General features: G+C 41.8%; 2 protein-coding genes across 2 annotated transcripts; both read right to left on the bottom strand.

The window, feature by feature from the left end:
- Positions 1 to 7,806: 7,806 nt before the first annotated feature.
- Positions 7,807 to 14,629, bottom strand: LOC146680938 (transmembrane protein 182-like). The gene is made up of 5 exons (XM_085447669.1): positions 14,349 to 14,629; positions 12,088 to 12,184; positions 11,872 to 12,000; positions 11,650 to 11,787; positions 7,807 to 9,642 (listed from the first exon to the last, which is right to left on the bottom strand). The coding sequence occupies exons 1-5, from the start codon at positions 14,517 to 14,519 to the stop codon at positions 9,374 to 9,376; spliced, it is 804 nt and encodes a 267-aa protein (XP_085303795.1). The 5' UTR covers positions 14,520 to 14,629; the 3' UTR covers positions 7,807 to 9,373.
- A 198-nt stretch (positions 14,630 to 14,827) lies between these two features.
- LOC146680937 (actin-related protein 3) lies at positions 14,828 to 25,535 on the bottom strand. Its single transcript, XM_085448614.1, has 12 exons — positions 25,360 to 25,535; positions 24,941 to 24,996; positions 23,966 to 24,090; positions 23,769 to 23,879; positions 21,951 to 22,046; positions 21,545 to 21,652; positions 21,302 to 21,445; positions 19,769 to 19,942; positions 17,845 to 17,937; positions 17,640 to 17,765; positions 17,410 to 17,493; positions 14,828 to 17,009 (listed from the first exon to the last, which is right to left on the bottom strand). Exons 1-12 carry the CDS (start codon positions 25,401 to 25,403, stop codon positions 16,914 to 16,916), a joined length of 1,257 nt encoding a protein of 418 aa, XP_085304740.1. The 5' UTR covers positions 25,404 to 25,535; the 3' UTR covers positions 14,828 to 16,913.
- Positions 25,536 to 27,360: the final 1,825 nt, after the last annotated feature.

Below are 27,360 nucleotides of genomic sequence, written 5' to 3'. Positions count from 1 at the left end.
TCGATGGCATCCTGACATCTGTATTCATTCCCCTCGAAATTAGTCCTGACACAAATTTAATGAAAAAACACTCCGAACAGTGGAGATTAGACGGCATGCCAAGCATCACAGAATAGATTGGGGAGAAAAAAAATCATCTGCTTAGTTTTGGTGACATTTTTGGAAGGATGGATTAGCGCTGGTCTTAAATAAGAGACTGTTTTTTGACTTAGGTGTGCTGGGTCTACCTGTTCATGGCTCGTTTTGTGCTTTTTACACCTAATCTATAAGTCGGATTGAGACTTGGAGGGATGTGGTGATGTTCCTGATGGTCTTCAGAGGTAACTTGAGCTTTCTATAGTAAGAAAGAGTGAGTCAAGACAAAAAGGAGCTCCCCTGGTACTCAGTAGATAAACCTAATGCTCAACAAAACCAGAGGTTGCACGGCAAGTGGATTCCCTTCCTATTCCCAGTTGGCTACCACCTTACGTTGCACCTCCTCCTCTTCGTCTCCAGCTCCTCCCTTGTTCCACCCCCGCCCCTCGTCAGTCGCGGCACTGATAATTCTCTCTGTTTGCTAAAAACCAGAGATGAAAGCGTTCACGGATGAAAGAAACTTGGATTTAATCTTTCTCGCCGTCTTCTGCTCCCTCTTCCAGTGCACAGAGCTGATCGCTTTCTTTGGAAAAGGGTGAGGGAACGAGGGAGAGGCGAAGAGAGAGGGGAGGCAGAATAAGTGGGAACAAGGGGGAGAAAACATGGACAAGTAGGTAAAGCCTATTTGGAGCCAAGAGGCACGGCTGTGGGTGCTAGTTCAATAGAAGCATTTTGCCTCTCCAAATGTACACACACTGACCTGATGAAATAGCGGCCTGGAGAGGCCACAGATAAAGAAAAGCCATCATTTCCTCCTGTGCCTCATTTGGCCCTCACCACGATAAGGCTCAGGGATATCTATAGTCACAAGGTAAGAGGCCTGTCATAAAGAAGAGATAAAGGGAGTGCAAAACAGACTGTGGGGAGCTGAGGGAAGACGGGCAGAGAGGAAGAAGGGGGGTACAGTGTGCACAGGCTGCAGGAGGGATATTCACCCAATATATGAAATGAGATGGAATTAACTGCTCAAAGTCAACCCACCTGTCACCTGGTCAGTTGTACTCAAGGATCTGAGCTTGGAAAAATAAAATCCACGGACCCCACAGAGGGCTATGTGTAGTTCTTCTTTGCGTTACATAATTGTACTCAGTGTTTACGTTTGCAGTGTAAGTCCACACACTTTGCAACTTCAGCTTTTATGGGAACAGACCTGCTGCTAAAACCATAGTTTAGCCTGGCACAGGGGTGTGAAACCTAAGGCCCGGGGGCCAGAATCAGCCTGGCAAAGACTCCAATCTGCCCTCTGAACGTTTAACTGTATTTTTGCAAGTTTTACAGCATGACAGTCATGACTTTCTTATTTCTTCTTTTTATGCATATTTGTCACACCTACATGTAATTACAAAAGTAATTACCAGCTGCGCTTTAGAGCAGTTGGCCCATATACGATTCCAAACAGACTCGTGAAAAAAACCACGTGTGTTTTGTCTTCTTAATGCAGGAAGGCACTATAGCTGTGCAAAGGTCTGCACGGGCTAGCAACTAGTCGTAAAAAGAACGCCAGTTCTCCTTTTTCTCACACTGCACCTTCTTCCTGTATTTATGTTTGTTGCTCCCGCCCCAGACACACCTGGCCAATGAGCAGACTGAATGTTCTCACATGGTTTGTAGTGACACATTTTGGTTCACTTGGATTTTTTCTCTGTGCAAAAACAAACCAAACCAATGGAAAAAAGCTACAAATTTACAAATTCATCAACTGATGAATGAACAGAGTAAACAACCTACAGGTGGGAAAACACCCTAAAATTGAGGTGTAATTCAGGAAACACAGAAAAGAAAACCACTCTGTTCATGGTATGTAATAAATATAACACCGGTGTAATTCCCAGAGTTCCTGGGTAACATCTCCATTTCTCATTGGATCAAATCTCAAAGTCTAGGTGATTTTTGTCCTGATAATATGTCGTTGTATGGGTCCACTGTGTGTCAACAATTTAATGTTGGATGTTACCCCCCATTAGTCGTACAGCCGTTTATCCGGTGGACAAGGTTGCTGGAAGATTTTGCAATGCAGCTGCAAAGCTGTGAGAATTTCCTCACTGTACCCAGAGACTTGGGGAATACAGCACCAGGCCACAGACCTCATTATCCACCACTGACTTGCCTGAATAAATGAAATGGAGGGCAGAAAAAGGGAAAAAAAATCTGAAAGGTAAGGTGAGACACTGAAAGCACAGATGTAAGAAAAAGAATCACCTGTGACTCAAAAGAAAAGATCAAGATAAAAATATAAAAGGGAGGTAGAGAAGCTTTTCTTCTTTGCCCTTACACATGCACACCATATTCTGTCATCACAGGAGTTATTAAACCATTTTCTTCTTTCCCATAATTGCTCATTTAGATCATTGCCTGCAGTAATTTGACTGAATGTGAAGTGTCTGGTAAAGGTTACACAACTTCTGGTTGTATTCGCAAATTAAATTTTCAATATTTCTTTTGTAATCGGAGCTTTAAGGCCACGCAGAATGACACATCTGAGCCCAGATGCTATCCTTTTTTTTTAGATTTAAATGTTGATTTGCTGTAAAAGCGCATCACTAGCCCGAGGCCGCCAGCTTCCTCTCCCAGGAGCGGTGCACGGCGGTGGTGTGTGGGGGTGTTGGATTTTATAACCTGCAGCTCCCCAGCCCACCATCGCCAGCCAGTGCAAAGAGAGCCCATATGGAAGCCGAGCGTGGCTCCGGCCAGCTCGGGCTCATATGTATGGAAAACATGAAGTCTGGAGAGGGAAGTCACATGGGGTCGTGCTAGTCAGAGAGGCAGCCCGAGGTCCTGGTGCAGGTTAGAAGGTCTTGGTTCGGGAGACGAGGCTAATTTCTTCTACTTGGCTGAGCAAAGGCCTGAATAATTGCGCCCCCTGGGTTGGCCTCTGGGTAATGTGGAGGTAGAGCAGAGTGTACCAACGTGCAAAGCAAACAGGGGGAGGTTCGGGGAAGGCGGGGGATCAGACGAAAGGCCGTGTCCTGCTTTTAAAGGATGCTCATTATATTTGTTATGTTGTGAAAGCAGCAAAAGAAAAAAAAACTCTATACATCATTATTTCAGCTTCTCACTGCAGAGGGTGCTTGATTCAGTGGCATTATATACATACATTAACCCAAGCCTGCCTTTTTGATCATTGGCACTGTATTCGAGCATCATCAGAAACAAAACCACATGCCAAGATGTTATTTTAGTCTCTCAGGACTAAAAATAGGACTTGCTCCTATTTTTTTAATGTTATCCACAACCCTACAAAATCTAGTCACTGATATCTTATGCTAACTTAATCTTCGGAATAGGGATTAAAAGGCCATGAAGAATCTGGAAAAATGCAATGTGACAGTATTTTCGAGGCCTGGAGAAGTTTTGGAAAAACCTAAGATAAACCATGAGGTTCAGATAAACTAAAGTGAAAAAACGCTTGTCAGATTTAATAAGAGCTGCATCAGTTTGAACCACCAAACTCAGATATCTGGAAGAATTAGCAGAGGATGGTTTCTATCCATTGACCTCTGGGTTATGGACCCACCCCAGATGGGACTCAAACCCACAATCCCTGGCCTAGGAGGCCAGTCCCTTATCTTTTAGGCCACTGGGGCCGCACATCATGTGTCATATATATCAACCATCATATATATCACATATATGCGGCGTGGTTGTTGCTCTGAGTATTTCAGAAACTGCTGATCTGCTGGGATTTTCCCACACAACCAATCCAACAGGGTATCTTTTGCATGTGGTGAAACAGGAGTTTCTCTTCAGCTGACAAATCTGCAGCAACTGTGTAATGCTATCATGTCAACATGGACCAACATGGACCAAAATCTCTCAGGAATGTTTCTAGCAACTTGTTGAAGAACTAAAGGAGATCAGAAGGGAAAAAGGGATGCAGCCCAGTACTAGAAATGGCGTTACCAGTGAGTGCATATAGAGACAACTTGCGTTAACGAGAGAAAGCTGGCTATCTAAAAGCCCTAGCAGAGGATGGTTTCAACCTCTGGGTTATGGGCCCAGCACGCTTCCGCTGCGCCACTGCTGGAAATCACCTCAGATGGGACTCGAACCCATGATCCCTGGTTTATGGAGGACAGTGCCTTATCCATTAGTCCAGCGGTCCCCAACGTTTTTTGCACCACGGACCGGTTTATGCCCAACAATATTTTCACGGACCGGCCTTTAAGGTGTCGCGGATAAATACAAGAAATAAAACTAGTACCGGTACCAAAAAAAAGAAGATTTATTCATAACACACGTGAAAAGACCCAGGAAAACCGAGCTAAAGATAACAAAATAACGCTGAAAACCGATAAAAACCCTGAAAACCATACATTTCACACCTGAGCCTCAACTGTCGCGGCCCGGTACCAAACGACTCATGGACCGGTACCGGTCTGAGGCCCGGGGGTTGGGGACCGCTGCATTAGGCCACTGGGCATACATAGCTAACCGGTTTAAATCATCTCAGACTTCTTGACCATGACACTGAGTTCATTGTACTGAAATGGCCTCCACAACGAGACAAATCTGCAGCACGTGTGTGATGCTAACATCTCAACATGGACCAAAATTTCCAGCACCTTGTTGTTGAATCTGCAGCTCTTTAATTAGAAGGGCTCCAACCCAGCAAAGGTGTACCTAATGAAGTTGCTGGTTGGTGCATCACGTGAACTCTGATAATGGTAATGTAAGCAGGGCTAGCATAGCTAACTTTAGGCTATTGCTGGTATAAGGGCTTTGGTTTTGCAGCTAAATCTCTTCCTGTTAAAATGGAGTTTTTCCTTCCCACTGTCGCCAAGTGCTTGCTCATAGGGGGTCGTTTGATGTCTCCTTATTTTGTCTAGCAATCAAAGTTGCTTGATTGCTGGAGTTTTCTCTCTATTATTGCAGTGTCGTTACCTTATAATATAAAGTGCCCTGAGGCGACTATATAAAGGTAAATTTCTGATGTATTCATTGAGTTTAGAGAGACCTTTCCTAGAAACCACAGAGGTTAATAAAAATATAAAGGAACGTGAATGGGAGGACAAAAGGGACTGGTTAAGGGGCACTTTAATGGTTGATGTGTTGGTCATAAAGATTTTTACAGAGGCTTGGGGCATGCTGACAGTTTTCTCCTAAATGATAGAAGAAAATCATCATTCCAGCAGTGGAGCTGAAAAGGGAGAAGTCAAAACAGGAAACAAAGCAGCCACCTCTCTTTGTGCCATCTGGAAAATGGCACAGAAATTGCTGGAAAATGCTGGTAAAGACTGACCTGCCCCAGCAGTTGGGATGCCAGTTTTGGCACCCTTCCATTCACAAGGACAACAGAAGCAAGAAAAAACTGCTAGTTAAAGCTGATAAATGATGGTTAATCTATCAACCTTTGCACAATCTTTCTTTATTTTTATGAAACAATGTTTTTACGAGGGTGTAAAATAAATGCCTTGGGTTGCTTTTCTTTGCGGTAAGCTCCTTTAAGCAGACAGCTCTGTCCACTGCAAAAGTGTGATGTCGCAACTTAAAGGACTCCTGGCAGTGGCGACGAGTGCATGCATGTTCCCAAAAGCACTCCTGGATCGAGTAATGAATCTGCCATAATCTCTATGACCAAGTGCTGTGACTGGATCTCCTCGCATTTATTAGAAAGTAAAGATCAACCCTGGGCTACGACGAGGAGGTGACAGAGATGTTTGGTGACAGCTGGGGGAATGAACGTGACATGCTCAGGTGTAATTATGCTCACCTAGTTCACAGCGGAGATTAAGAAGAGAAGGGACGGATAAGAGCAGGAGCGTGAGACGTGAACGAATAATGAAAGACTCGTTTTCGTCACTGTATCATCTCGAGGTCTCACTTCTGTTTGCCTTTTCCAATTATAAAAGGTGTGACTGTGGGCCTCCACCCCCTCCTCCTCCTTGTGATATAATGTTAGTAATACTTAATTTCAAGGGAAGGAAAAAATAATAATTCTTTTGTTTGTGAGAGAAAATTGAATGAGTTGACTTAATTATCACTTACAAATTTCACTCCTGCTTCCCTCCCTTAGCAAACCTAATCTGATGTGTGCACTGCGACTCTGCATTTCACTGCCATGTTGTCGGACATCATCGTAAGGAATCTACTAGGGGGATAAGAGTGATTTTAATGAGGTGATGCAACGCTTCCAAACGCTATCCTGAGCCGACTCTGCCCTCTAGTGGCTGCCAGACGTCTTTACATGAAGGCCAAAGCAGCCCTCCTATCAGAAAATGGATTATGACAGTCTAATTTATTATTATCCCCATCCCTCTGACCCAGCATTTCAGATCTTCAGCCTGATGTCCTCATGACAGGCAGCCACAGTCACACTCAATCTACTCACTGCTTCCACGCACCCTGAAGCGGCCTTCCTCTCTTCAACTTTTGTCAAACTTGATTTATCAATTATAATAAAGGCAGAGTGAGAGCGGGGAAGCATTAATCACAATGGGATCTGTTAAATAGATTAGAAAAATCATTTGCAATGACTAACTTTATCCTCACTGATGGAAGCTTTTCTGTGTTTTGGTCCTTTTGACATCGCTGTACGGTTGGAGTGACTTCCTGTCAAGCATTGCTTGCCTCTGATTTTACTCTTAAATCATACTAATCCTGATGTGATCCATCCAGATCTTTATATTTGCTAGAAATAATAATCAAGTACTAGTGAACAAGTAACCAGGTACTGGATAGAAAATCACACAGTGGAGCACTATCAGCCTCCCCAGAGCCCGGACCTCAACATCATTGAAGCAGTGTGGGATCATGTTGACAGAGAACAGAACAAAAGGCAGAAACATCCAAAGAAGAGCTTTGAATGTCCTTCAAGAAGCCTGGAGAACTATTCCTGAAGACGACTTAATGAGAGAGTTCAGACTGTGCTGAAAAATAAATATCGAATTTCAAGCTTGTTAGAATTGTACAAACTGTTTTTGCCTTATATATTGTATTTATATGTATGTTTGTACGTGTTTCAACAAATCACTGCACCTTTTCCCTGCAGAAATCTTCTTTTCAGTCTATGGAGGCATGAAGCGCTGCATTGATTTTGCACTCAGTGATCGAAGCTCCTCTAACGCCAGCACATCTCTGTATCTTTTGCAGCTTTTTGTACCAAACCTTTCCTTACAGTCACCTTCCCAAACAGCCAGCCTTTTCAGCAAGGACTTCCTAAGCTTACCCTCCGAGGATGAGTGTCATCTGGACACCTGTCACGTCAGCAATCTTCCCCATGATGCATGCTGCATGTATTTATCTAGACCGAGAGATGCACAGTATTTATAAGTCACAGAATATTCTTATAATTTTCAATACATTTGTTTAATTAAATTATTTTAGTTATAGGTCATAAAATGGAAAAATGCTTGAAGAATTACATTATTTTTCTAATGAGTCTAGAATTTATTTCAGTTTCCTAAATAACTGTTTGAAAACATCAAGCTTTTTGAGAATATAGTTTTTTATTTAGAAGAATTATATTACTCACTGGGGGAAAAAAAGTTACTTTCTTGCGACAGAGTAAAAACTGTGGCTTTAAACTGTCAACAGATGAAATCTGAACTCTCTGGTCGTCATTTATATGCACATATGCTCGATTACTATCCGTATGCTGTGTCAATGCAATGAAATCTTTGAGTAGAAGTAGAGAAAAAACGAACCTTTACAAACAGCAAAATGCAGTAAATGTAAAGTTACAGTAGTTTATTGACTGGAGTAAAATGTCGAACATGAAACTGAACAAATATTTGAGTAAGCAAACTGATTTTAACCCCGTACGCGCCCGTTGGTACACGCCCCTACATTGGTTTCAGTTTGGTGACCGCAAAAATTCCCATCACAGGTCCGTGCAGCTTTAACCTACGAGGTCGACTCTACTTTTATGGATCACCAAGTCCCGTCATGTACATCACAGTAATGGCAAAGTCCCTTTGTTTCTGTCAAATGTCTTAAAACGAGTCTCAACAGCTCAGTTTCCAACCAGCTTTTCTTACATATTAAACTTCTCTGGACTTCCACGTAAGTCCTGCAGTTCCTCTAAATCCTACTATCTTAAGTAACACACGTTAATGACTAACAAACCTGAAAGAGCACAAGGTTTAGGCCTTTAATGTAAATGACGCTTTTTGATGTGTTGAAAATTGTCCTGTATGAACGTTGGTTTGATGCCCTCTCTTAACTTTTTATATTGTGTAATTGTATATTTTTTCAATTACAACAAAAGAATGTATCAACAATGAGGTAAACAGTAATTCAAGCACACGCGATATGATCACGTAAATTAAAACAAAAACAAAATAAATCTCTAACCAAAACGAGATCAGAGAAAAATATAATGGCATAAACCATTTGACTAGTCAATCAAATGTCACTGTATTAAAAACAAACACACAGTTATTTCTTTTTCCCCACAGCAACAACACAATCAACATTTCCACTTTAAATGAAGTGGCGGCCACCTGAAAAATGAAGCCGACATGACTCAGTGTGAGCTATACTGTTATAATGTTATGATGTAAGCAGACTGTTGTAATGCTCAACTTTACAGTAAGTCCTGTTGAATGAATTTTCAAATAGGAGCTTGAAGCCTACTCAGGCAGTTGTAGCGATTAGCTTTCTTCGAGGCCTCACGAAGCTCAACATCTCTGTGTTTGTGGTCCTGATGCCTTTTGGATAACTTTAAATCAACTTATCTGATTAATAATGCAGCCTGATTTAGTTTGGGCGAATTAAATTCTGGTATTTCTTTAGTACTAATTAGCAGATATGTGCAGTTTATGAATGCAAGCTTACTAACCAAGGTAATCACTTAGCACTCCAGATATGGTCACTTCTGGCGCCATGATAACATTAGGTCTTCAAAAAGGAAAGTTCAAATGCCAATGCTTGACATCACATTGGTTATGTCCAGCTTTTATATACAGTCTATCATCTGAATGGACTGTAAACTGTATATAAAGGATGGTAACAGCATGAATATCATTGGCCAGGACTCTGTAAGCATTTCTTTAATGCTTACAGTGCTGCTACACACGAGACAACTAAAAAGACTAAAAATCACAGCATTCAGTCGATGGTACAAGACAAAATCAGATTCGTCAGGAGCCTCCTGTGACTGATTTTAAGCCACAAACATTTGTTTTTCTTCTCAAGCATCATCAGCTCCACATCCGCAACTCATCTACACACCAAGCACACGGCATTTCACTCCAGACACGTGGAGCGGTGAACTTTTGAACAAGTCGACTGTCTGTATTCACAGCTCATCTGTCGAAATCTCCGAGATTTTGTCCGTGCTGTCCAGCTCTTTACTCTCGATGCTTCGTCCGACCAGGACGAAGAGGAGGCCGGCCAGTAGGCAGAAGAAGACGGCCACCGGAGCCAGGAAGAACGAGGGGCCGTGCTGGACGCTGAGATGGAAAGACGGGCAGCGAGAGGCTTTCTGGTGGAGGGTAAACTGATCCAGAGTGTCCAGGACCTGGATCCACATCAGATACATCACCACCACGATGAACAGACACACGCCTAACAGACACACGGGAAACAGTGCAGGTCATTCAGCTTCTGATCGATATAAGATATACAGACATAATAACCAGGCTTTACAGGAGAATCAAGAAGGTAATGGGAGCAAAAATGCCAGATGACATCTGCAGTTTAAATATTTCTACTCATTTTACAAAACGTCTGTTGCAGCCTTTCTCAGCTGATGTGTTTCTGTTATATACTGTGTTGTTTGTTTTGTTTTGTCAGCGTGTCATCTACTACACTTTTGTCCTCACTCCGTGGGACACGTGTAAACCTGCAGGACAGGTTTTTACCAGTCAGTGGCACAGCAGGTCATGTTTTACTGCCTGTTTTGACTGCTCAAAGTAAAACAATAAATCGTGCCGCTTCATAAGTACAAACAATGCAGTCATTGTGAAATGAGACTGTTTTTTCTTCAGTTTTTCCTCTGCGTAGAACAGGAAATTGGAAGCATGCATAAAAACATTTTACATGGCTCACATGTTTGTCAAAGCACGGGAAAGGCTTTCCTCCCTTCTAATTTCTAAATTTTGCGACCTTACCAATATTTTCATACTAATGTTGGCTCGTAACAAAGATTTTTTCCGATTTTTTAACTTGAGTGATCTCTGCAGAAGAGGAAAGGATGTCCTGAGACTAAAGGTATTGATGATTGGTGTTTGGGGTTAGCTGGAACCGCACACTTTCAAATTACATTCTTGAGATAAATGTTTAGCCAAGAGCTTCAGCAAACAAATACACCAAAACAGGGAAACCGTTAAATGTGCAGAAAATAAAACTCCTCAAACACAACCTCCAAACATGTTCTCATTTAAAACTGAGCTACACAGACCTGGAGGCAGTGTTAGCTAACAAATGTGAACCTCTATTAAATGTTACATTATTTCTAGTTTCAGTGATTTCTAGTTAAAATATTTTTATTTTTTGATGCTACTAAAACTAATTTAATACCACTAATACTACTAATCTTACTTTCTACATTAGTTGTAGTGTAGCTGAAAGCATTAAAATCTTTTGAAAATAAAATTGTAAAACATATTTTTCTGAACATGAACAATTTGTGTTTTATGTTTTCTTTTATTCCAAAGCCAAATCTGCACTAGAAACTTTGTGTTTAACATTCATTAATGTTTATAATGATTTTTAGAATTAAGCTACTTTACTTAAAAGGATTAAAAATAAAAGACATGTTTATGTCTTTGAAGTTGTGCAAAATTTTATTTTATTTATAAATTCTTCCGAATCAGCTAATCAAAATTATTGCACGTTATGCAGATTAAATATAATATTTTTTAACAATCCTACATTATTTATCATAGATATGAAAGTACATAAATAGATTTTTAAATTAAAACACATTTTATCCAAACAAGTAAAAAAAAGGTGTTGTTAAAAAACTGAATCCGGTCAGAAAAAGTGGCCTACAGAGGGCAGGGTTTGCCCAGCATACGATAAATTAGGATTATTTTGATCTGTCAGTCATGCAAAGATACTCAATTAGAGCAGAAGAACAGATATATGGAGGTGGATATGAGCGGTGGAAGCCACTTTAAACAACTTAATGGCTACGTTTGCTGTAGCACTCCTGGCCAGTCATAGAAATCAAAGCCAGAACACTGGCTTCACTGTGTAGTGGTTTGTAGATTCACTGGGGAAGAGAAAGGTCACTGGTTCAATTCTAGCCAGAGACCCATATTCCCTTCAGACTGTGTCAGAAAGCGCATGTGGCGTGGAAAAGATGGCAAAAGTGTACCTGCTGTGATGATCTCTAGTGAATAAGGGATCAGACAAAAATAGTTCTCCTATTTCAGAGACAGATGGACACTGGATAAGAGGACTGTGACCAAAACTGTCATTACAAATGGAGTAAATTATACAATTTCTTCTGTTGGGGGGCAGAAATCTCACAACATACTTTAAAATGTTCTCATGATAGTCTCCTTCTGAAGAAAGCTTCTGAGGATCTGTTTGAGAAGAAGCCTCCAATTCTATATTTAGCCTTACCGCCAAGTAGCTGTAGAGCCCCGCCCACTTTATAGAGCTTGTGGTTGGTCAGTGGGCCGGCACAGATGACAACAAATCCACCGATGATGATCGCCGCCAAACCCATGACGAAGAAGATGGTCCAGCAGATCCTGAAAACTGAGGAAAACACGACAGCCAGTCAGTGCTCAGTGCTGTTTTTACAGTGACAATGTGCCGCTTGTATAACAAAGTGATGCCAACCAGTGGCCGCATTGCGTTCAACAGGCTGTCCAGGAAACTTGTGCGGCTCATCCCACAGCTCTACCGGCTTGTTAGCAGGAAAAGGGAAGAGGAAAGCGACCTCGCACACTTTTGGTAGAGGCTGGTTTGCTGAAGAGGGGGGAAAGGCAGCTGTCACAATTAAAGGTTCACTGTGTTATTTTTGCCATTTATAAAACACGTAATGAAGGTTCTCACAGATCCAAAGGTCCCATATTGAGTAATCGTGAGAAAAGACCGTGTAGGAGCACCGCCAGAACAGACCCTCATGGAAAATGGTCACACCCTGTGAATTCTGTCGGATCAGAAAACAACATCTGATGAGAGCTGTGGAAATAAACCCTGTTTCTGACCCGTGTTTGGAGCCAATTTTAATGAATACCTCAATGAATTTTACTCCAGAGCCACTCATCTCCCAGGTTTCATTACAAGAATGTGTGGAGAACGAACAAGATCCAAATGCAGTGAGTGCTTTCTGGCAGGGAGATGTTTAAGTTATGGGATACAGCATAAGAGGCAGGTTTACTGTGTCAGGGTAACCAGAGCCTGCTACAGAAAAAGACTGGGGGTCCATCGGCTGCCAGCAAACAGACACATTTGAGGAAGTTTGCACCCAGAGACCCTCCACTGGAGCTCTTCTAGCTTACACTGAAAGAGGATCATGCTCAAAAACATCCTGATGGGATTGGCGGTTTTTTTTTTAAATTTGTGTGTCAATTTGATCTTCACAGAGTCTCAAATGAATCTAGAGTGCATGATAATCAAGTTAAAGCAGCCAAAAAGTAGAAGAAGAGAAAGAATACTGAAATTTTAAGCAATGCAAAAACTATCAGGACAAAGGACAAAAGGATATCAGTGCAAGAATAAAAGCCTGATCATCTGAATGCAGATCCATAAAAAAGTGCACATGTGCGGTCTGAAGGGAGTGGTGCAAAAGCCAACTGGGGGAATACTGCAAGTTGGCACACTGAACTTTGTGACCTCATCTTCTCTCATGTGGCCGAGATTTGATTTTCTCTGTCCATTCATTTAAGTCTCAAGTATCACCATCCAGAGACACTATATGTAAATATTCAATTTGTAGGTCTACAGCTACAAAGTGAATTTGGAGACATTTAAAGTCATAGATAACGTATCTGATGCACAATATGTCTATTTTTCAGCCCCTTCTCATGCACAGGGCCTAAAATAACATCGGTTGTTTTGCAAATGTGAAGGGTCAGTGGTGTGAAACATCACCAACTAGCCAGAAATGCAACCCATGGTACACAGTATATAGGACGTGCTGTGGGCTACTCCACAAAAATCAATTAAATTGACTGAATATATATAAAATTTGTCATCATTAAGTTAAACTTTTCTCAACTTTGAGGTGCACAATTGAAGCGATTACCAATGACAGCGAAGAACACAGTTCACATGGGTGTTACAAGGTTACCTAGGCAACAAGAGCCTGCACCCGGTCCACTAGCGGCATGACAGCAACAAAGTGATGTGTAATAAGCAGCCTGACAATGGTGATGAAGGTTACTGTGACAAAATAATGGCATCATGTAACATGTTGACACATTGGTTTGTTATACTTACCCTGTTATACTCCTATTTTAGTATTATTTTGCTCTTTCAGTCTTTTTTGTTACAAAATCATTTTATGTTTGTGTGCAGATCAGAAGTGTAACGCTGTTGCCATATAATCCAAGTACTGGCCTCTGGTCCAGTGATTTCCATGCAGTGGTAAAGGTTTGCCAGGCCCCTCAGCCCAAATCAGCTTTGGGAGAGCTAATGGAAAATCACTAGCATTGCACTAACATTTGTCAACATTTATTTCTTAAAATATAATAAAACATTATACACACTTTTGTCTTTTAAATGGCCTGAAATATGAGAAAAAATAGATTTGTGTTAAAAGATGTAACAATCTTTTGATCTTAGCCATGCAGGAGAAATCTGGCTGGTGCAATCCTATACTGAGTGTTTTTGTTGTTGTTGTTTGTTTTTTGTTAAACCCATAAAAAAAGGTAGCACTTTGGGCACCAAATATTTTGCATGAATAAAAAAACAAAAATTCCTGTATTCCATTAAAATACAGTTGCAGTAGCTCAAAAAAATTACATTCTTGTATATTTTTACTTATTTCTTTTATAAATTGATGATGTTGACTCAAATTTTAGATACAAATTCACAGCATTACGCTATCATTTAAGTTTTATCTAATAAATAAACATATTTTAATGTGGAAAAATCTGCTTTTCATTTTTTTTAAATGACAAATTTTGCGTATTAACAGTTTTCCATGTTATGTTAGTCATTCAGTCTGTTTTTGTAACTTTTATATTTCAAAGCATATTCCTATTTTAAATACGCATGTTAATAAATACATCTTTACTCATAAACTACTGTTTCCCTTTCTTAAAAGGCATCACATAAATCAACTTGTCGCTCCTCCACAGTTCAAATACCTTCACGTTGCTCTTCCCGTCTCTCAGGCTGTGTTCTCCGGGGTTGCTGCAGGACTCTGCAGCCAGCAGCCAGTACTCAGTCCCACAGGAGAGAATCAGGAAGAGAAACCCTGTTGCTCCAAAGAATAGAGCAAAGAAGAGGAGCACCTTCAACCTCAGGCTGGACGACATGTTTAAATCTTTCCAGATTCCTCCGTCTCGGTGCTTCTCTTTCTTACTCTATTAGCATGTCATGTTTAAAAAGTCTGATAGACTCCTAAGAGGCTGGACATGTCGATTACGCATGACACTCTACACAGGGCTTCCCTTTTACTGCTGACCAATCGGGCACAAGAAGGTGGCTGAATTAAAATAAATGTGCACCATATGTTGGAAGGGATACAGTTACAGAGGCCAGGGCTCAGACACACATAAATAGGATGGGTACATTTAAAAATAGAAGCAAAGCAAACAAGATAATAAAGCCCGAAACAGAGAAATCAACACGTGAAGAAACATCTCCTTGGCGTTTATTGGAATGCCAGCATTGAAATCCAGATTTGGTACAGTACAAGGCTATCCAGTATAACTGAGATCTAGGCAACAGTGACAGTCCAACAAGTCATTCAAACTGCATGTTCATATATTAATACGATTTGTTTTTCCTTCAAAGACGGGTTGTTCAAGAGATGATTCATACAAAATGAGGGGGGGGGAATTTAAAAAAAAAGAGCAAAGCGGTGGTGATTTGTCATAATGCTGCAGGAGGAACCAGGAAGAAACAAACATGAGCAAATAATTTCATGTAAATTCAAATAAATATTTCTTCCAGGTACTGAGGGTACTTAAAAAAAACAAAGGAAATGGGAATGGTCAGTTTGTTTTGGTGATTTCTATTTTTTTCCTTCTTTTTTTTTAATGCTTGCACCCATTTGATTATCATAAAGCTGCTGCACAGAAAGGCTGCCTTTGGGGTCACTTGGAAAAAAAGCTGTCCTTGAAAGAGAAGCTCTGAGATTTAATTGTTTCATCACAAATTATTAATAAATTTAAATGGAAGCAGGGCAGTGCGTGCTATGTGAGTAGCTACCATTTACAGATGTTCCCTGATTCCTCACAGTTAGTGAGAGCAGTGACTTTGTCCTCACGAGGAACGCCCATCCAGATTATTTCATTGCACTTTATACTGCACGTATTTGGGAGCCCAGCAATACGCCCGCCAAATAACAAGTGGATCAGATGAACAGTTGCTGACACAAGCCAAGAGCACATGCACATACAGAGGCTCCTCGAATTATTAAAATATCGATGTAGGCTCATGCAGGGTCTCGTTTTCAGCAAGCATCGCTCCTTTATCACCCAGCAGAACATTTTGTTCTTGTTAAAAGGTTGACTGGTCATTTAGATATAAATGTATTTATAAAAACTTTTCCAATAATGATAGCGAAGCTGAACGCTGTGCTGATTAAAGAGGCAATGAATCTGAACCATTCGTCTTTTCTCTGTATGAAAACTGCAGAAAAATTAAAACTGTCATACAACAGTGTGTACTATCCCTTTACAAACTGGAACAGTGTTACTCTTACAGGTACCATTTAAAGATGCTGCCACCTGAGAAGCTGTGAGACTCTCAGCCCTAAGATGCACTTATTTCCAGTCAGTTATGCATTCACTTCAGCACCGGTGGCTGAAGCCAGATTCGGCTTTTCGAAGAAAGGATTGGTACACACCACAGACTGAAATCTTCAGTTCTTAGAACGAGAACACTTTAGGCCTTGTTTGTTTCCACTTTAACTGACCCCAAACGATGATGCCCCAGACATCGATAAAACTAAACGCATGGCTTTTTAAATCAGCGGGACAGTTTTCAGTCAGGCTAGCATAATTAGCGGCCTTTTAACATGCGAAATTTGAACTGGGGAACACTATATGCCACTAAAAGAGGAGTGATGGTTACAGAAAATGGACCCAAGTATGCCTACAGAGTTATTTATACATTTCTGATCCACTTCATGTTACATGAGATTTTAAAAAATCTAATATTCTTTCTAAAACAAGAAAATTTCAAAGTGACTCCAAGCTTTTGAGTAATCGCGTAGCAAAGCATGATGTGTTTCTTAAAACAACCGTTACACTTTCAGTTTTTAGAGTACAGAACACATACCACAACCCAACCCATATACACAGAATTGCATTTATACAGGACTCATGTTGATTAATTACATTTTACAATCCTGTGAGGATAGAGTAAGTACATATATGAGGCACGCAGAAATTAAAGATTTATCACCTATCATCATCATCATTATTATTATTATTATTATCATCATCATCATCATCAGCCTACTTGCAGTAAACATTTTATCTGAGGATCCTTTGGGCTGAGTCACCTCTTTCCTCTAATTTGTGAGGATGCTGCCACTCTTCTGGCAGTTTGTTTGGTCCACTGTAGCTCTATACAAATAATCTGTCGGAGCATCCGTGCAAAGGCTGGAGGGACTTGCACAGCACGTGAGGTCTTGCATCGTCCGTTTTTTGTTTTTCCTCTTCTTGGCCTCCCCTGAATGCATTCTTTCTCTCCATCGCCTAAGACATGACTCCAAAGACGGGGTTGTGGCGGCAGATGCTTGGCCCGATCTCCTCGTAGTCTTTCTTGGTGTGGCACACTTGGTAGAACTCGGGCTGCAGAAGCAACACACAAATGTAACAAAGCAAACTTAAATACTGAATAACATTTTGGAAACATCACAGTGTAAACAAAGAAATTCAGGGCTTAAATGTTGCAAAAGAAGCCTGTTAGCTTTCTTTCTAATGCGCACCTTCATATAGGAAACTTACAAAATAAGTTCTTTTACGTACTGGATACTTAAGAGAATACATTTTGGATAGTTCAGCGGGTATGTACTGGGTAGTAAAGCGAGTAAGTACTGGACACATGGGTACTAACGGTGTGCATATATTATGGAGTTAAAAGCGTACAGCTTACATCACTAGAACTAGAGAGTGTAACTACAGGGTATTTACTACTATGATGAAAACACTGATTGCAGTGCAAAAGTACAGATGTCCTTGAAATACTCACAGTAGATGCCAGCATTGATCCTCCGAACCAGACAGCATACCTCTGCATGTGATGGGTGATGACTTGCACATCGATGGGTTTGGGCTGCAAAACAAAGATGATTTGTGCTCAACAGTTTACTGAAAAGCCTGCAGGCTTTGGAAGAAAGAGTTCTTCTGCGGAGCAAAATGTTTCACAGATTTATGTGAAGCTGCCTGTATCAGCTCCTCGTGCTACTTCTACCCCCTTACCTTCAACTTCCCACCGCTCAGCTCTTCGCTTATTTTCAGTCGTGCGTCCACAGTCCTCTTCAGGTCCCTCTGCAGGCGTCTGCCAAAGTCCCTGAACATGGTGGAGCCTCCGGAGAGCACGACATTCTGTGACACAACACAAAATAATTACTGCTATGTGCTGCGTGTCCATGTTTCAAACAGAAGCAGACAGGTGTGCGTTTACCTTGTAGAGAGGACGCCTGACGTCGATGGGACAGTTCTGGATGACTTCATCCACCACTTCTGAGATGGGCTGGGTGAAGTCTGGGTTGGCAAACTGGATGAAAACAAAAAGGTAAAGTTAAAATAAATATATATATATATATATATATATATATATATATATATATATAAATAAGGGGTGCAACGATACACAAAATTCACGGTTCGGTTCGATACTTTGGTGTCACAGTTCGATATTTTTTCGATACAAAAAAAATGTTCATGCCTTTTTAATTTGTCATTTATTAAAATTATAAATATATATTTTAACTCAAAAGTACAGTTTTTAAATTTAACCCTAACCCTTGTGCGTGTTTTTTATTTTGACAGCGAATGCGCACCTGTGGACCACTTATGTGCAGCCCTGGTTATTTAGCTCATCATATTGCAGCCACAGAAATTCTTTTGTCCATGAAACCATAAAGCTGCACTTTCTTTTTGCCTTATAGTCTGATTTGTCATAACTTCTCCGTTTTGTGGTAAGCTTTTCTTTGGCTGTCACTTCTTCACCCCGACCTGTCTATAAGGCTCAGCAGAACTGAAATGCTTTTACACGCTCACTCACATAAGCTCAGCGATTCTCTGCGCGATCAACCTCTCACATGTTTAAGCTGCGGGAGATTTCACTTGTCATGTTTGCATAGTAAGCTAACGATTAATAAGACGATGTCAGAGGAATTGGTGCACAAATTATCATCACTCACAGATCAGTGCTGTCGCTCTCTATACACAGTTCGCACGATTGCAAAGTGAAAGCAAAAAAACAAGCGCAAATTCAAACGCGACTTCAATATGTCACATATTGACAGTGGCTCACCGATGCCAATGACATAATTACCCAGCTACATTTCCGAAAGAATGCAAAAGCATTGACATATATTTTTCCTACAATAGCCCGACGGGCAGGGAAGAGATAGATTTTGGTAGCCCGACTGAAAAAATCGCTAGCTCCAGGACGTCGGGCTAGCGATATTGCAAGCCCTGTATCTGATTGAGGAATCACTCATCTTTGGAAAAGAGAGTTTATTACAGAGAAATGGCTCTTTCCAAAATAAAAGCTATACTATCCGCTTCTTCTGGGCTATATTCTCAGCAGCATAAGGAGAATCATGTGCTAACAGCTGTCTAAATGACTCGGCTAAAGTTAGTAGCATGCTTGCTTTTTTTTGTCTGCTTCCACTTGTCTTTGCACTAGGATGATGTTGGCGTAAATGTGCAGTCATATTCGTTGTGTTCCCACTAGTGCTTTCAGGTTAATCTCGTTGAAATGACCTTAACGCCACAACACGGCAAATCTCCGTTAACGAGCTACCGCCGATCGCCCCGTGCATGGGGCCAGACGGCCAACACGTTAACAAGCTAACTACGCTAACACACTAGCTCCCACCCATGTAATTGAGCATTGCATGGCACATCCAACATACTGTTTTACTTTAGTCCATGACGCGCTTACCTTCAGGGTCATACGTCACATGAAAACCAAAATAATTCCAAACGCCAGATCTGAATGGGGGAGGTCCATGTTGCAAGGAGAGCTTAACTTCTGTCTCGCTAGCTTGCCCTGCGCTCTTCCTTCTGACTATGCTGTCTGTGTTGAGCGCTCAGTGGATCTGCGCTCAACAGTGCAGCCTAGGCGGAGTAGTCGAACACAGATTCACTGAGCGCTCAACACAGACAGCATCGTCAGAAGGAAAATTGATAAAATAAATTACAAATGTTGTATTGTTCGATACATATGCGTACCGAACCGAAAGCACTGTATCGAACGGTTCAATATCGATACGAATATCGTTGCACCCCTAATAAATATAAATATATATATATATATATATATATATATAAAAATTAGAGGAAATGTGAGCAAAGCGTGTCCGCGTGTTCTGTACCTCAGGGTGGAAAAAGATCTCAGGGCCGAGGAAGCGCTCGTACCCAACGTCGATGGTGAACTCCTTCTTGGTGATGGCGTTGACGCCCGTGTACTGTTTGATCCATTTGCTGCCGTCTGTGTCGTACTTGTTAAACTCTTTAACAAGGTCAGGGCACACATAGCTGAACCGCTCCTAAAAACACAGCACAAAATATTTGGCAATACTGTAAGACAAATGCACATGGAACTAAACAAACAACGACGAGCTTCCCGTTTTAAACCTCTGGAATGAATGGAGAGGCTACCAGTTTTCAGTATAATTTAACTATGGCTTCTAGTAGCATCTGTTTCTAAAATCATTTTATATGAGTGCTTGAAGTTTGTTGTATATTTGCTGCTATGACAACTCAATTTCCCTCTGGCATTAATAAAGTTTCTCAGATTCTGATGCTTCTGATGCCACACTGACCTCTAGTGGCCAAACTGATAAGTACATGACAGAAGCAGTACGCAATCATCTGTCAGAGGTATCACTTCCTTTTCTGCCTTGTTTTCTTACAGACTGCATCTTGAGTTAGTTTCCATTTATAAATTAAAATCTATACAACAACAACACCGCATGGACAGGACAGCTTCACAATGACTCAAACTGGTGCTCATGCTGTTTGCAACGACACAAAAGGTGTCCTCGTGAACAGAGGCCCAGTTAAACTCTGTCGCTCTAAACTCTGTTACAGAGCTCGGCCAACATGCCCCTGCAGTTAGCAACAGAGATGAAGCAAGTTGTGTGCCAAGGCTGTCACATAATCCTCCCGGTTTGTCCGCACTCTTGCTATGACCTGCTGATGCCTCTTTCAGTAACGAAGTGCCAGCTTTAAGGCAGGAGTGATGGCAACAGAACAGCTGCACCCCAGATCTTTTACCTCAGCAGTACTCGCTAAGAAAATCCACAATCATAGTGCCGGGCTTTTGTGTTTTGATTCTGAGCGAACATTCTGCCAGTGGCACATATTGATGTGCCATCCTGGAGGGGTTTGACTACCTCTGCAACCTCTGTAGGGTCCAGGTGTCGTCTCATGCTAGCAGTAGTGACACTGAGACTAGCCAAAAGCAAAACTACTAAAAAACAGTCAGAAAAGATGAGGACTGAAAAATGTGAGTGTCCTCCAGCTGTAAACCGTTCCTTTGTTGCGGGTTGTCTCATTGTCGCCTCTCTAGTGCTCCTGTAGTTAATTTAATTGACACCAAAGCAGTTGAAGCTGATGAGAAACCCCCTCTGCAACTGAACTGACCCTGCGTTATTGTCCATTGTACTCTGCACAGCAGCATAATTTCATATTTATTAAGACTTTAACCTAGTAACTGAGACCATGAACTCATCAGGAAAATCTTTACTCCAATCCAAGATCAACTGAAAGCCAGGCTCACCTTCCCATATATTTCTATACAGTCTGGCTGCTTTTATCGCCCCCTGCTGGCCATTAGAAAAAAGGGCTTTTTTTTCTTTTTTTTTTAAACCTGTCTTTGGTTGGTAAACATGAAGCGTACTGACCTTGACAGCTTTAGCTGTCTCCAGAGACTGCTCTGGAGGAATCCCCACCTCTCGTTCCCTCAGGAGCTGCTGGATGAAGTATGTGATGTCTCGACCGGCGATGGGGATGTGCTTGATGCAGCTGCCGATGACGTAGCCTTCAGCCTGGAACGCCACAGAGCAAAGGATTAGAGCTCCAGGGAGCGGAAGTGAGGCTGGGAGCTAAAAAGCAATTAATAATCACAAAAAAGACGCGACACCGACCACCGGGATGACGTGCGTGACCCCGTCTCCGCTGTCGATCACCGTCCCCGTCAGCGTTCGTTCTCCCACCTGTCTGGATGTCCAGGAGGCAGCCAGCGCCAGGACAGCCTGGGGAAGAAGAAAAAAAAAATCATGAAACATAGGTTTACGCTCAGGACACTCATGTGCATTTATATGAAGTAAGAACAACCCAAACAAACTGTGAAACCTTGAAAAAGAAGAAGTGAAAACCCGCATTTCCCCATAAAACATCCTCGGAATCACATTCTCAGTCAAACACACAAATCTAATTATACGCACGCAGCTCTCACGTCTGAGCTCAGTGTTTGAACCAGCTGTGAGTGCTGGGTTTGAACTTTTAGGGATTTGTTTCCAAAACTCAGAAAAGCCTTTGCAGCAGTCTTACCTGAACAGCAATGTAGAGGCCGGGGACATTGAAGGACTCGAACATGATCTCTGCTGTGTACTCTCTGTTTTCTGGTGTGTTGAGGGGAGGCTCTGTCTGAAAAGGGAAGACAGAAGATTTTAGGCTGATCGTTCACACGAGACGGTCGTTGCTATTTTTGTTGTACTCTTGATTCCCTAGCAGTTTGTATTGAAAACAAACTCTCTGCAGAGGAGCGGACACGTCTGACAGATTAGAGAGGCGAGGCTGAGATGGTTTGATGGTTACTCGGCACAGCTCGACTTTCATTAGGCCAGGGGTCCCCAATCCCAGTCCATGAGGGCCGATGTCCCTGCAGGTTTTAGATGTGTCCTTGAACCATCACAGCTGATTTAAATGACCTCCTCAACATGTCTTGAAGTTCTCCAGAGGCCTGATAATGAACTAATCATGTGATTCAGGTGTGTTGACCCAGGGTGAGATCTAAAACCTGCAGGGACACCGGCCCTCGTGGACTGGTGTCCCTGCACCAGTCCCCTGCATTAGGCGGTAGCAGCTAGTACCAATTACTTTTTTAGTGTCCGTTCAGGCAGGGGCTCCAAGTGATCCGAAAATGTGATGTCAACATACTAAATGCCACCGATTGGCCAGTTAGTGGCGTCTCTCGATCAGTTATGAAGTCCGTCTTCCTCATGAAAATCAAAACTGAAATGGCTCCACACAAACCCACAATGTGGTCCCAGAGTCTGTCCACTGTTATGTTGCTGCAGCAAGAGTGCTGACAGGGACTAGAAAGAGAGAGCAGATTTCTCCTGTTTTGGCTTCCCTTCATTGGCTTCCTGTTAAATCCAGAATTGAATTCAAAATCCTGCTCCTCACATACAAGGTCTTAAATAATCAGGCCCCATCTGATCTTAATGACCTTGTAGTACCATATCACCCTATTAGAGCACTTCGCTCTCGCTCTGCAGGCCTACTTGTTGTTCCTAGAGTATTTAAAAGTAGAATGGGAGGGAGAGCCTTCAGTTTTCAGGCCCCTCTTCTGTGGAACCAGCTTCCAGTTTGGATTCGGGAGACAGACACTTTCTCTACTCTTAGGTTAGGCTTAAAACTTTCCTTTTTGCTGAAGCATATAGTTAGGGCTGGACCAGGTGACCCTGAATCCTCCCTTAGTTATGCTGCAGTAGGTGTAGGCTGCTGGGGAAGCTTTCTCACTATGTGTTAATAGACCTCTCTGCATTTAATCATTAGTTATTGTTATTCTTTGGCTCTCTCCCACAGCATGTCTTTTGTCCCACCTTCCTCCGTCACCCTCAACCAGTCACAGCAGCTGGCTGCACATCCCTGAGCCTGATTCTGCTGGAGGTTTCTTCCTGTTAAAAATGAGCTTTTCCTTTTTACTGTCGCCAAAGTGTTTCCTCACAGGGTTATATGATTGTAGGGGTTTACTCTGTTCTATTACTGTAGGATCTACCTTACAATATGAAGTGCTTTGAGGCGATTTTTGTTGTGATTGTGTCGCATACAAATGACGTCACAGTACTTCAAGCCGTGTCACTATAACAACCACGCCCAGAGGGACTCAACTGTAATGTAATGACATGTAATGGTAAACGACCAATAGGAACAAGAGGAATTATTATATTATTTAGGTCGCACCAGTTTCACAACACTGAGACAATTTGATCCCGCAAATATACTTTTGAGAACATCTGTGTTTTGCCCTCTAGGCCACAGTTAACAGAAGTTTGTGTTTGGTGTAGACAAGAAAAAACAGAGGAAGGGCCCTGCCTGCTGCTTAGCTCTAACTACCATTAACCCACAGTGCTCTGGTCTTACCAAAAGGAAGTAATGATCTTCAGGTTCTGCCCGCAGATACTTGAAGATGATCTGCTCCATAAACCTTTCCATCAGGTCCCAGTCTTCCACAATCCCGTGACGGATGGGCCACTGTGGACGCAAAGAGAGAAAAACAGCATTAATATCGATCCTCAAACACAAATCTGACTCGGCCCCCACGTCGGCGTCTATCTCACCTTCGTTGCATACGACGGTTTATCGATGGCTTCGTCCCCGATGAAAAAATCCAAATCATCGACTCCCTTCATCATCCTGCGCTGGGCCTGGTCTCCGACCTTGGCCGATTCTTTGATCGCAATACCTGCAGACAAACGATGTAAACTGTAAATACTACGGGTGGAAGAAAAACAAAAATTTGGTACAGCACAGTACCAAATATATTTTATTAAATAACTATGAACAACAGGATTGATCATGCACTTACATCCTGAGATAACATTAGTCGAGCAAACTTAGATTCAATCGGCTCAAGAAAAAACAAAAAAATCATCCAACACTGGACACAATTAGCTTGGCAAAGATATTTTAGACACTCAGTCACACGAGTGGAAACAGGACAGCTGTTTCCTGTCTAAATAGTTGCTCAGAGTTTGATGGCGTCGCACACTCATGAGGTCACCACAGCAGATCAGCTGCATGTTCTCCTTCACCGCATCCATGGATGTGCTCTGAGGTCTTGGTATTAAACATCCTTTGTCCAACTTGTGATCTGTGAGGTACGTCTAACCCACTCCCTTAAATATATGCAGACCAATCATGCTTACAACCACAGTCCCTCCCTACTAGAATTTACATTATGAGCCAGGAAAAACCTGCTGTGCGTGAGTTGATAAGAAAATATTGTTCCAATATGATACCAGCCTTACGGAAACCAGTTTAACTGCTCTGGTACATCTCTAGGGTGAAAGGAAGTCGGCCTGAAACTGTTAACCTGCATTAAACCACACAGAGGCAATCCACATTAAACTGCTGGTGTTTATGCAACTTAACGAATAATGCAGTTTAATAATAAATATGCTCTCTAACAGCATCCCAGCACGTAAATAAATCCACATGTTCGACATTGCCTTGTGTTTAAACTAGTTTTAGGTCTTTAGTGGTTTTGTTTTTTGTTCTGTTTTTTTGAGGGGCGGGGGGGTCTGTTTACTTACATGAAGGCATGATGAACTGTGGCTCTGTGTTTCCTGCATATCCGAGCTTCGTGTACCTAAAAGGGAACACAATCAGGGATATAAGACACTTTCTCCAGGCTTGAGCGAACGTAAGTGTGTAATATGAGGGCTGCTTTCTCCAGGAAGTAACATTAGCTTCAGCGGCTAGCAGCAGCTAACAGCAATGACAAAGCTGAGGGAAGAACAAAAAGCCTTCAAAATAAAGCAGCTGGAAACTTTGGCTGGATTTGTGGCATTAACGCCGACTTCACCGACGAACTCAGAATAACAGAGAGGCGCTGAGCAAAAGCCCCCAGCCTGAAGGCTGAATAGGGCGTTAGCTGAAGTTTGACAGTCGCTTAGGTGGTCAATGAAAAGCAAGCTAACGCTAACTAGCCTTTTATTGTGCTCCTACTCACCCCGTACCGCAGTCAACAACACAAGCCGGTAGCCGACCAGCCATGCTCGCTCTCCTTCAATCTGTCCACGGAGAAGTAAATGAGGCGCCCGACACAAGCGGAGAGATCAACAACGGCTGAATGAAATCGCTGCAGCCTGAATGAATAGCAGAATAGCTGCCGAACGGAGAGCGCTTCCGGGTGCGGTGGAATTTCTTCTAGTGCAGAGTCAGCAGGTTCAGACGGGCAACTGTGGCCCCAAGTGGACGGAGACTCCAACTGCAACAGTAGAAAAACAGAACAACAGTTGAATAGCCCCTTATTGTCGTTGAACTTGTCGGTGATCCACACCAACTGTGCTGGAATAAAATATGAATAGTAAGACAACATGAATATCTTCTTGATGCATGCTCAATCATCCAGGTAAGTAAATCACAAAAAGTTGATTCTGTTCATCTGGACGTGGCGTTTTCAGTGGGAGAAATGTTTCGTCGCTCATCCAAGTGACTTCTTCAGTCTCAGCTGACTGCAGGTTTCCAACCTTATAAACAGTACATTTGCATAATGACTTAAACCAGCACCACTGAATGAACGAATGGGCTGGGAGGTCAGTTCCTTGATCATTAATATGCAGATTCTCATGACCATTGATTAACCACCACTGATCAAAACACTGTGATCAAAGACCACTGATCAAGGGCCATGAGTACGATTCACAGAGAGTTGGGGATTGGCTGCAATCACACAAAGGGCGGGGTCTTATTTGGCCTTCTGTTTGGATTAGTGGCTGCGGTCGTTACGTTTCACCCACAGCATCCGCCTGATTGAGCCCCTCTTTGTCTTCATATTCAGCTACCTTTCGTACTTATTGGCTGAGCTGTTTCCCTTATCCAGCATCATGGCGTAAGTGCAGTCCAGACACGACAATGTTCACAGCTGAGAGCAAAATGTAAATAAACCTGCACCCAACATTTAAAGTGGGAAAGTGTCACCACAGTGTGAAAAATAATCATGCGACATATATAAGTACTGTTAGTAAAATAACAATAAATGTAACTGATGATTAGTTTGGTGTTCAACAACTTTCCAGCTCCATATTTTAATTTTAGACTCTACTAGAAGAGCTTTGCATGATTAACAGTTCAAAATAATCCTTATTTATCTGATGCTCAGCCTTAGTGGAGCCACTCAGGTACTTCCGCTCCTCTTCCTTTCAGACAACTTTCTTCTTGTTGGCTGCCCTCTCAAATGGAAGGTTTAAACATCAAGTGTGCAGGACATCTGTGCTCACAAACAGAGCTGTATGCCACAGATGACCATGTTATGGATGTCTGTTTTTAAAAAAGAATCACACAGAGCCAGAAATGGAAATATTTGAGTGCAGTGATCTCATTTGTTGTATTAAAATAAACAGTTTGAGATGATGAAGATGATCAGAAGATGGTGCACTGTGGTCATAAAGGGATGGACATGGTCAGCTGTGGTGTTTAAACGATGCTCAGCTGCTGTATCCCATCTGTCACAACCATGCTACATATAGAGTCACTTAAATCACCTTTCTTCCTCATTCTGATGCTCAGTGTTATCTTCAGCAGGTCACCTTGACCATGTCTGCATGAACATCAGGCTGGGTGGTCATATGCAAAGTTAAATCTAGCAAACAGGGATTTAAAGCATAAAAACATTATAGACTCTCTGTTGTAAAAGAATCCTTTTGAAATGCCATTAAAATTGGCATTTTTTTAGCCAACTAAATGTAATAAAAACAAATGTGAATTTAAAGCTTGAATAATGCTTTGATATGACTGTTTCTTAATAATCAGGTAAATAAATGCTATAGCACCCCCGTGTGGCCAAAAAACAATGTAAGGTTCAAAAGTCTGTTATAACCAAAATGATATTTATATATGTGTATATAATATAAATATTCCCTCTCTTTTTGGTAATGTTTCATAATTTTTCATAACAATTAGTTTGTCATGTTAAATGCTCTAAAGTTTAAATCTTTATTTCTGTTATTTT

This window comes from Copadichromis virginalis, linkage group LG23 (assembly GCF_057382275.1).
Source record: "Copadichromis virginalis isolate Kocher_CV1m ecotype Utaka linkage group LG23, C_Virginalis_male_GT1.1, whole genome shotgun sequence".
Classification (NCBI taxonomy): domain Eukaryota; kingdom Metazoa; phylum Chordata; class Actinopteri; order Cichliformes; family Cichlidae; genus Copadichromis; species Copadichromis virginalis.
The sequence above is the reverse complement of the archived record's forward strand: the minus strand, read 5'-3'. Positions and strand labels throughout refer to the sequence as shown.

What these genes read in the sequence shown, in the direction of transcription:
- LOC146680938 (XM_085447669.1), bottom strand. Translation starts at nt 14,519, where the DNA reads ATGTCGTCCAGCCTGAGGTTGAAGGTGCTCCTCTTCTTTGCTCTATTC. An exon ending in TGAACGCAATGCGGCCACTG is followed by an intron (nt 11,788 to 11,871) that starts GTTGGCATCACT and finishes TGTTTTCCTCAG; the next exon opens with TTTTCAGGATCTGCTGGACC. An exon ending in GGCTCTACAGCTACTTGGCG is followed by an intron (nt 9,643 to 11,649) that starts GTAAGGCTAAAT and finishes TGTGTCTGTTAG; the next exon opens with GCGTGTGTCTGTTCATCGTG.
- LOC146680937 (XM_085448614.1), bottom strand. Translation starts at nt 25,403, where the DNA reads ATGGCTGGTCGGCTACCGGCTTGTGTTGTTGACTGCGGTACGGG. An exon ending in GTTGTTGACTGCGGTACGGG is followed by an intron (nt 24,997 to 25,359) that starts GTGAGTAGGAGC and finishes GTTCCCTTTTAG; the next exon opens with GTACACGAAGCTCGGATATG. An exon ending in TCAGGCGTCCTCTCTACAAG is followed by an intron (nt 17,766 to 17,844) that starts GTAAACGCACAC and finishes GTTGTGTCACAG; the next exon opens with AATGTCGTGCTCTCCGGAGG.